Source organism: Thalassophryne amazonica, chromosome 6 (assembly GCF_902500255.1).
Source record: "Thalassophryne amazonica chromosome 6, fThaAma1.1, whole genome shotgun sequence".
In the NCBI taxonomy this organism is placed as follows: domain Eukaryota; kingdom Metazoa; phylum Chordata; class Actinopteri; order Batrachoidiformes; family Batrachoididae; genus Thalassophryne; species Thalassophryne amazonica.
The window spans coordinates 2097344-2108652 of record NC_047108.1 but is presented as its reverse complement, the minus strand read 5'-3'; the positions used below and the strand labels follow the sequence as shown (position 1 = coordinate 2108652).

Genomic DNA, 11309 nt, shown 5'->3' with positions numbered 1-11309 from the left:
AATTTTGTTAGCAAAGAAAGTCATGAAGTCATTACTAGTTAAAGTTAAAGGAATACTCGGCTCAATAGAGCTCTGACTCTTTGTCAGCCTGGCTACAGTGCTGAAAAGAAACCTGGGGTTGTTCTTATTTTCTTCAATTAGTGATGAGTAGAAAGATGTCCTAGCTTCACGAAGGGCTTTCTTATAGAGCAACAAACTCTTTTTCCAGGCTAAGTGAAGATCTTCTAAATTAGTGAGACGCCATTTCCTCTCCAACTTACGGGTTATCTGCTTTAAGCTACGAGTTTGTGAGTTATACCACGGAGTCAGACACTTCTGATTTAAAGCTCTCTTTTTCAGAGGAGCTACAGCATCCAAAGTTGTCTTCAATGAGGATGTAAAACTATTGACAAGATACTCTAACTCCCTTACAGAGTTTAGGTAGCTACTCTGCTCTGTGTTGGTATATGACATTAGAGAACATAAAGAAGGAATCATATCCTTAAACCTAGTTACAGCGCTTTCTGAAAGACTTCTAGTGTAATGAAACTTATTCCCCACTGCAGGGTAGTCCATCAGGGTAAATGTAAATGTTATTAAAAAATGATCAGACAAAAGGGAGTTTTCAGGGAATACTGTTAAGTCTTCTATTTCCATACCATAAGTCAGAACAAGATCTAAAATATGATTAAAGTGGTGGGTGGACGGATCCAACCGCCCCATCTCAGGGGCGGTTGGATCCGTCGTGTTGCTGCTGCTGGATACCATCTTCGGCATTCGTCAGCTGCCATCAGATCCATTGAGACCGCTGCTACTGCTACTGCTGCTGCTGCTGGGAGATTTGCAGTGGTCTTTTGTCGACTTGCCTCGAGGGGTGCTTATACCGCGTCGGCCTGTTTTGAGGCCTACTAAATCTGCGGCTGCTGCTTGTTGGACCTCCTGCTGTCTGTGTCGTAGGTTCGCCTTCAGGACCCGTCAGCTATGGCTCCAAAAAAGGGTACTGTGTTTATGGAGGAAGAACTTGAGGACATTAGAAAAATGTTAAATGAGATGTCAGCACAAATGAAGCCCATTAAAGAAGTGGCTGATCAACAGAAAATTATTTCACAACAACAACAAAAAATATTGGAATTAACAAAACAAGTTGTTGAATTACAAAAGGCAAATGAAGAGAAAGACAAATCATTAAAACTTATGGAAAATCGAATTGCAGAACTTGAACAACAGACTAGGTCAAATGACCTTCTCATTACAGGTTTGGACATTAAGCCTCGAAGTTATGCAAGAGCGGTGGCTTCAGGAAGGGAGCCCTCTGAAATGGACAACCTCTCTGTAGAGGAACAGGTGATTTCACTTTTGAAGGACAAAGGAATTTTAATAAACCCTAATGATATCGATAGTAGTCACCTTTTACCGCGGAGAGGTCAAAATCAACCTAAAGTCATATTATTGAGGCTTACAAACAGGAAACAGAAGTTTGCAATTCTAAAACAAGCAAAGAATTTAAAAGGAACGAATGTATATATAAATGAATACTTGACCAAGAAAAATTCAGATTTAGCAAGACAGGCACGATTTTTAAGAAAACAAAACAAGATACAGGCTACATGGACATTTAACTGTCAAGTTTATATTAAATTAAATGGAACACCTGAAGAAGCTAAAACCTTATGGATTAAAGATGAACATGATCTTAGTAAGTTTAACTGATGTAAGTTGTGAAGTAATACATAAAGAAATGTACTGGTTGATTGTGATGATGGAGGAAAATCTGTATATAATATAATGAACACGGTTAATAATCAGTTTATTTCTGCCAAGGAGCTCTGTTTGGAAACATTTAATTATAGTCATCCTGCCTCTCGCCATTTTGAACCTGAATCAGATCCAGATTCTTTTTTTAGTGACAATATTGAGCGACAATGTAATTATTTTACAGAAGAACAATTTAATGATTATAAAATTAAAGATGGAGATTTTTCAATAATACATTTTAATAGTAGAAGTCTTTCTCTGAATTTTTCAAGGATAAATGATTGTTTAGATACATTTAGAAAAAGTTTTTCAGTGATCGCTATATCAGAAACATGGTTAACTGATGTCAATCAAGATCTTGTACAGTTGGAAGGTTATCAATTGTTTCAGGTAAATCGACAGAAGAGAAGAGGCGGGGGTGTGGCATTATATGTAAGGTCTGATTACAACTGTAAATTAGTTCACAATATGTCATTCACAGTTGATAATATCATGGAATGTGTTACGGTTAAAATTACATCCATAAATTCAAAAAATACGGTTGTTAGTTGTTTATACAGAGCTCCCGTAGCAAATATTGATACTTTTGAACAAGTAATTATGGGTATGTACAACAAAATAAATAAGAATTCACATTTATTTATCTGTGGTGATTTTAATATCGATTTTCTAAATCCTCACAATCATCCACAAACCACTTCATTTATAAATTCTTTATATTGTTTGGGAGTATTTCCGACCATCATTCATCCAAGTAGAATAACTTTGAATTCAACAATCCTTATTGACAATATTTTAACTAATGTCATATCTGGTAATCTCAGTGCGGGATTGCTGGTAAATGATATTAGTGATCACCTGCCAGTATTTACTGTTTTTGCATCACATGATCGAGTGTTTCAAAAGGATTGTAATAGATTGAGTAGAAATGTCACACCAATAACTGTTGATAATTTAAGGGTGGATTTATTATGCCAGAATTGGAATGATGTTTATGTTGATGAATCTTATGATGGTTTTATTTCTATCATTTCTAAGTTATACGATAAACACTGTCCTCTTGTTAACAAGATATATACTAACCGATACAGCAATAAACCATGGATAACCAAGGGTCTTCAGAGGGCATGTAAAAAGAAGAACTTACTGTATAAACATTTTATAAAATCGAGATCAAAGGAAGCTGAAAGTAAATATAAAATATATAAGAATAAATTAATTCATATTATGAGATTTAGTAAGAAAATATATTATAATGACTTACTTGTTAAAAATAAGAATAATATAAAAAATACATGGAATATTTTAAATGAAGTAATAAAAAAGAACAAAAATGGTAGAGATTATCCTTCTTTTTTTCTTTCCAATAATACTGTGATATAATACTGTCAATGTAGGTAAAAATCTTGCCAGTAATATTGATTCATTGAGCGTTAAATCTTTTGAAAATAAGATAACATTTAATAAATCTGTGTCAATGTTTGTTGGTGGAACAAATGAAAAAGAAATAATTGATCTGGTGCAGAATTCTAAAAGTAAGAAATCAAAGGACTTCAATAATTTGGATATGGCTTTGTTGAAAAAAATCATTGATTGTATAGTAAAACCTTTCACTTATATTTGTAATATATCATTAAGTTTTGGTAAATTCCCTTCACAGATGAAGATAGCCAAAGTAATACCTTTGTTTAAAACTGGTGACAAACACACTTTTTCAAATTATAGACCTTTTTCACTTTTACCCCAATTTTCTAAAATACTAGAAAAAATTTTTGTAAAAAGACTGGATAATTACTTACTAAAGTATGAGATACTCTGTGAAGAACAATATGGATTTAGAAAATCTAGGACTACTTCACATGCATTGATGGATTTCGTGGAAAATATAGCGACTGCAGTCAATAACAAGCAATATACAGTAGCTATTTTTTTTGATTTACAGAAAGCGTTTGACACTGTAAATCATGAAATATTGCTAACTAAATTACAGAAATATGGAATCAGAGGATTAGCATATGACTGGATAAATAGTTATTTACATGGTCGGTATCAGTATGTTCAATACAATAACATTGATTCCGAACTTCGGGAAATTACGTGTGGGGTGCCCCAGGGTTCGGTCTTAGGTCCTTTGTTATTTATTTTATATATAAATGATATATGTTATGTGTCACGGGTACTGAGGTGTGTTCTTTTTGCAGATGACACAACTGTATTTTGCAGTGGTGATAATCTTGAACAGCTTCTCGACACGGTGGTAAACGAATTGGATAAATTTAAGGCTTGGTTTGATGCTAATAAATTGTCACTTCATCTTGGGAAAACCAAATGTATGATTTTTGGAAATAAATTTGTGCCTAAATGTAAAAGTGTAACCATTAACAATATGGAAATACAGATAGTAACTGAGAACAAATTTCTAGGTGTTATAATTGACAATAAACTCAGCTGGAAATCTCATATAAATTATATAAAATTTAAAATGTCAAAATCTATCGCTATCATGTACAGGGTCAAGGACATACTGTCCCAGGATGGGCTACTTAGATTATATTATTCTTTAATTGTACCATATATGACATATTGCATCGAACTCTGGGGTAATACTTACAAATTAAATACCAATCATGTATTTCTTTTACAAAAACATGCCATCAGAATCATCTGTAATAAACCTTATCTTGAGCCAACACATTCTCTGTTTATGACTCTAAATTTACTGAAATTTAGAGATTTAGTGGATTATATCACCATACAAACTTTGTACAAAGCTAATAACCAGGCCTTGCCACTTTATGTCCAGAGCCTGTTCAATACATACATTATATATATATATATATATATATATATATATATACACATATATATATATATACATATATATATACATACATACATACATAAATGAATGAATGGATTTATTCGGCACACACACAAATCCAAAAGAACAGAAACATACCAACAATATGAATGTTATATAAACAAGCCTGTGAGTCCGAAAGGGTGTGGGCAGAAGCAACGCTTATCAACGCCCACCCCTGCTAGAATGAGTCCAACAATTATAACAGTCATAACAACATATACACAAATTCACAACACACTACATATCAACACAGACATACACTTCAATATTCAATTACATTTCAATTCATGTATAAGTATGTTATGTATAAAGCGCCAAATCACAGCAAACGTGGCCCAAGTCACTCCATATTAACCCTGCCGACCCCCAGAGCAAGCACTAGGCAACTGTGGTGAGGAAAAACTCCCTCTTGGGAAGAAACCTCAAGCAGACCAGGCTCTAGGGGGTGACTCTCTGCTTGGGCCGTGCATATATACCTGTATACGTACATGCATACACACACATTATATACATATATACACACACATATACACACTCACATATATACCTATATACATACCCACTAACACATAAATAAATATACACTACATATCTATACACATACATACATTTATACCTACCCCTACACATATATACATATATATACACGCACACATATACATACATACACACACACACACACACACACACACACGTATACATATATACACATACATACTACATATATGCATATACATATATACACACACATACTACATATATGCATATACATATATACACACACATATACATGTACATATACATACATATTGACTGATTGATCAATTATTTTGAGTTTTACAAAATAAGCATTTCTTTGACGTCTACATTTACCCACATTGGGTTGAAAAGAACAGGAGATACAAACATACACGCATACATACCCGTGCACTTAACCTGAAAAGGGGTTAAGTGTATACACATATATACATATACACACGACGGGTCCGCGCGTCGGGACGCAGCCGACGCGGTGCAGCGGCACAGGAAAAACACCTCCGTGTTGATAACCATTTGTAAAATCCAGGCGGCTTTTGATGGCTTTCAGTGGAGTGAGTATATGAGAAATTGTTTAACAGGCAGGACATGTTCCAACTTGTCCTTAAGGCTTTCAACAGAGGTGTTTTTCCTGTGGCGGAGCGTCGCGGCGGCTGCGTCCCGACGCGCGGACCCGTCCGCACGTCTTTCATTAAAAAAATCTCCTTTAACAGTGGAATATCCGGATAAAATGCTGAAACCAACTTCTTCTGAAACTTCTCTGTTCTCTCACGACGTCCTGGATCAATAGAGCCTGAAATGTGGAGGTTTTCAGCTTGAACAGGCTGACGACGGCGGCTGAGAGCGTTGAGCGACGTCTCGCACCGTGGGAAGTCCTTAAAGCGACAGAATCACCTCAAAATCTCTCATCAGCCGTTAAAATTTTCACTGAAAACCAGCTTAATTTTTCGAACCGTGTCCACTTCAATGTGTCTCACAGGTTTAGAAAAAATTTTGATCAAACAACGCGCCAGTCTCTCAGCAACTTCTCAGACAAAGGAATTCCGACGAGGGGCTGGACGACTCCTCCCACAAGGAGTGCTCACAGGCGAATGACGTCACCGACAGGCGTGGAAAAACTCACGCATGCGCACGAGGGTTCAAGCATGTCTGACGTAAAAACATATGAATGAAATCCATATAGTTTTTGAAAAAAATAAAAAGGACCGTTACTTTATTGACAGCCCTCGTATATATATATATATATAGAGAGAGAGAGAGAGAGAGAGAGAGAGAGAGAGAAGTTTTTTATCTTATCTTTATCTCTTGTAAGTTCAACGTAAGCACATAATATAATTGTAGGCTAAATATTAAAAAAATACATGGATGACACAAGAAACTGAAAATTAGGGCTGCAGCTATCGATTATTTTAGTAATCGAGTATTCTCTCGATTATTCTGGCAATTAATCGAGTAAGCGGATAAAAAGTACTTTTGCGTTTTAAAACATTAACAGTCCAGGGCTCTCCCTAAGTAATGGCACAATGTCACTGCGTCTTCACGAAGACTGTCAAATATAGTGTATCCCTTTCTGTTTTCCTGGGTAATTATTTATTTTTTCACATCTTTACAAGTTTTGGATCTTTCCTGGTGTCAGGAGATCAGCCAAAGTCGGGCCAAAGTCCTGACATTTTGCTGAAATGGCGATGGGTTGTAGCTTTCTATTTTTTGTTTTCCCCAACTTGTAAAATTTAACCATTTTTATTATTTATTAATTAAGGTGGTGGACTGGGTCCCTGCATGAATTTCTTTTTAACACTCTCTCTGCGATTCAGCCAATGCATTTCATTTTCAGCTGGAGGTTGAATATGCAGCCTCGCAGTCACTGTTTTTTTTTTAATTATTATTTTATTTGAGTTCCCGTGTTTGTGAAGCATTGTGTGTTGCCAAAAAAAGCGAAAATTAAAACGCGAAACACTCATTGCGAGTCGACGCAAAACACAGAAGAAAGAGTGGACTTTCAGAGACTGTCAGTGTGTCCGGGGACAGAGCTGTGTGAGGGCAGTGCTGAGCCGCTCACACCAGGCAGAGAGAGGCAGCAGCAGGCCGCAGCTCATAGAGCGGCCAGCAGATGAAACTGTGTTGTTTTTAAAAAAAACAAACACACTGCTTTGCTTTAAATGATCAGTAAGATATTTCAGATGATCAGCGTGGACCGTCTTTTTCCTAAAAGGCTTTATTTCACTCTGTTTGTCCTGTTGGAAGCGGTAGCTTTTGTGCTAATTTGATTAGCACTTGCTGTAGTCTTCTTCTGTTTGTTTTTCTGGGGACATTACAGCGCCACACACAGGCCTGGCATATGTACTACAAAGTTAAACGATGCTTGAGGCACAGAATTAGCCTTGAACATTTTTTGTAAACGAATTATTTGAATTACTCGACTAATTGTTTCAGCCCTACTGAAAATACTTATTTCCACTGTGGTGCAATGAAAATTCAAATGACAAAATAGAAGTAATAATAACATAATAATAATAATAATAATAATAATAATAATAGTGTGTATATGATAACAAGAACCTAAACAGTTTATAAATACATTAAGACAGCAAATTAACATTAAAAAATGTAATTAACAGGAAATAAAAGGGCTGAGTTCTCTTTCTAAAAATTGTTGAGGTCTAAGGTTCTAAAAACATTCTGGACTCACACGCCATTCCATTATAGAAACTTTGCATAATTTATTATTACCACCCTTGAAAAATGTCAGTTACCTATTGTATTATTGTATAAATACTACCTAATCTCGAGCCCGTGGATCCCCATGGGCAGTGTGCTCATTTAATATAACTATGTTCTGGTGATATGGAAGAGAAGTGCAGAGGAACCAGTTGTTTTGGAGCAAAGGAAAAATGTTCAGGGGTCGAAATGCATTTTTTAATCTACTTGCACTGGTGCTAGCAAAAAAAAAAAAAAAATTACTTGCACCAAAAAAAAAAAAAAAAAGTTACTTGCACAACCAAAAGTCAGTCTTATATCAACCTTAAAACTCCTCCTCTGATGTGTCAGACTCTTCCTCTCTGGGGAGAGTTTGAGGGGAGAGCAGTAGTGGCAGACAGTTTTTTTTTCCATGTGCGCGCGTGAATGAATCATCCGTGAAGATTATTTTATTTATTAAGTACACAGACGTATAATAAAACAAATGGTGACTGGTTTATAACACAGTTATGACAGAGTTTGAGGGGAGAGAGAGCGAGGAACTATGGAGCCCTGGAAGTGTCATCGCAAAATGTTTTGCATGTGGAGAGAATGTGCGCACATTTTATTATATTGTGCGCTCATTTTGTTATATTGTGCACATGCTTTATTATATTGTGTGCTGGTTTTATGCATCGTTTGAGTAAAACATGGGCACAATCTACTTAAACGTGGCCACAATTTGTAAAACGTGCACTCAATTATTCAATATTGTCTTGACACATAAATGTTGGCTATTAGTCAACAAACCAGCAGACAGTGTAATACATTTCCCCATTAGAAACGGATCTGGTCAGAGTGTACCATCATGGTTTGGGCGCACAAGGACATACAGAGAACTCCAGGTGCCCAGCATGGCATCATCTGGAGTTTAAGGACATTAAAAAGGATGCTGAGGGTGAAGCGTCTCCCCATCATGAGTATTACAGTTTAGCTCATATTATGGAGTTCATTTTGAACGAAAGGAAAACGTGGGCACGTTTTATTAATTCGAGGGCTCAATTAAAGGAAAATATGTGCACTAATTATCATGGCCAGGAAAACGTGTGCACGTTTTATTAATTTGAGAGCACGTTTTATTCATTCGTGGGCTCAATTAAAGGAAAACGTCTGCACAAATTATCATGGCCAGAAAAAAATATCACTTTAAGTGACCTCGCCCGGGTTCCATAAGGAACCGCAGCGGCAGCCAGTTTTTTTTTCCCCACGTGCATGCGTGAACTAATCATCCAAGAAGATAATTTTATTAACTACACAGATGTATAATAAAACAAATGGTGACTGGTTTATAACACAATGATGACAGAGTTTGAGGGGAGAGAGAGAGCGAGGAACCGCAGCGGCAGCCAGTTTTTTTTTTTCTTTTCTCTGTTTACATGTGCGCGCGCGAACGGGACAGGAGGTCCTCAAACTGGAGCTACTGCAGCTCCAGTTATTTGCTGAAGCTCCTGTAGCAAATAATGAAACTCCCCAAATTGGGAACTTTTCATGAGGATGTTGTGTACCCAGGGACGGCGCCGCTGGCGACATTTGTCAACTTTACACAACAAATAGAGCACAGCAACTCGCTCCGTGTGCGAGAGTCATAAAACGCAGGGAAGACGAAGACAACACACTGGAAATTGTTTTCTTCCTTATTTATTCCTTTACTGGTTCATTCTACTGGTGCTTATAGTTGAAAAAACGTGGATAAAGTTACTTGCACCAGTGCAAGTGCAGTATAAAATTACATGCACCGCTTGAATAATATGTACACAAACTAGCACATGCACATACTATTTCAAGCCCTGATGTTTCAGAGCTGGTGAGGTGCTCAGTTAATGGGACGCAAACAGCACAGAGCAGCTGTTCTGTGGTTCTCCCTGTGAAAATCATGGATTGTACATTATGCTGGACACTATGGATGATGCCTGCACACTGTCATCAGCAACCAAAGGAACCTCTTCAGCCATAGAGTGATCCTTCCCAAGTGCAGGACCAACAGGCTGAAAAACCCCTTTGTCCCTCAGGCTATTAGACTGTACAACTCCTCGCTCAGGGGGAGGAGGAGAAACAGGAGGACAGAGGACGAGAAGGACAGGAGCAGTTGTAGTCAGTAATGCTGCTGGAACTTCAATTTCCCTGAAGGAGTCTGCCCAAGGGATTAATAAAGTTCTATGTAATCTAAGATAATTAAGAGACACACCTAGTGTGTGTGTGTGTGTTGGTCTTAATGCTGCACTGAGTTCGAATGCACCTTGAGAGGAGTTGACAGTATTTTTTTTTTTAAATCTTTTGACATTTCTTCTCGGGTGGCTGTAATTTTTTTATTTTAACGGTCACTAAAGTACTTGGCAGTGACCAGCAGGTGACTAATTCGCTGACAGGTTTTGCTGCTGTGAGGTAAATGGAAGAACGAACAAGTAGGGATATAACACCTGTGTAAACCTTGTGCCAAAGTCCAATGCAGATCTGTACTGGATCCACTGTGGCGACCGTGACCAACAAAACAGGAAGTGGCAGAAAAACATGAAACACTTTTTTAAATAAAGTGCGTTCCCAACACCGGCAACCCGACTGCAACCTAGGAAGCGGCTGAAGGTGAGTGAGTGAGTTTGTGAGTGAGCGAGTTTTTGAGTATTCCCAACACAAATGACCATCCTACTCAGTAAACACAAGCAGCTGAAAACGACGTGGCTAGTTTTAGGATTTACCCACCACAATAAACACAGCACGACGGGAAAGATAACATAAAAAACACATACAAAGGACACAATCCGTGTTGACAAACAAACAACAGCGGCAGTAACCAACGTTGGACCAATATCAAAGCTGACATTAGACTTAGAAAACACTCAACAAATAAACAGGATGCTGGACTGCAGCATCCTGTTTATCCTTAGCAAACAAGCTAGCTGCTGACCAGAACCAGAATCCTACCTTCACTTTGACTCGGACAACCCCCCTTTCCTCTTCACCTGCCATTTTAAAGTCGCACTTAAGAATTTTTTTTTTTTTTTTTTTGTTAGTTTTATATGCCTTCTACAATGACATGACGATCAACATCCCGACGAAAACGATCGCTGTCGTCTTCTTCGTTTCCCGTCGAGTTTATTAGCGGTTGGCAAAACTCGTGGCTCATGTTCGCCCCCTGTTGGACCGGAGAACAACACAGCAGATCATCATCATCATCATCATCATCATCTTCTTCTTCTTCTTCTTCTTCTTCTTCTTCTGCATCTTCTTCTTCTGATGTTAATGTTCTTCTTCTGCTGCTTATTCCATAGATATTATAAAGAGTAGACGCCGCATTACACACTTTCACGAGCACCACTACCTTAGTTTATGACAAGCTAAAAGTGGACGCTCTTGTTTGGCCGAACAACTGTCCAGTTTCTGGGTATTCTGTGTTAGGACGCGCCCGCGCCTGACGTGCTCGATGAATTCCTACGCAAAAAGT

At 37.5% G+C, this 11309-nt stretch overlaps 1 protein-coding gene across 1 annotated transcript in view; it reads right to left on the bottom strand.

The window, feature by feature from the left end:
* Positions 1–10957, bottom strand: part of tbc1d25 (TBC1 domain family, member 25) — an 80358-nt gene extending 69401 nt beyond the window's left edge. Inside the window, exon 1 of the mRNA XM_034171653.1 lies at positions 10790–10957. Coding sequence (XP_034027544.1) covers positions 10790–10834 — 45 coding nt within the window. The 5' untranslated portion in view covers positions 10835–10957. The remainder of the gene's footprint in view (positions 1–10789) is intronic.
* Positions 10958–11309: the final 352 nt, after the last annotated feature.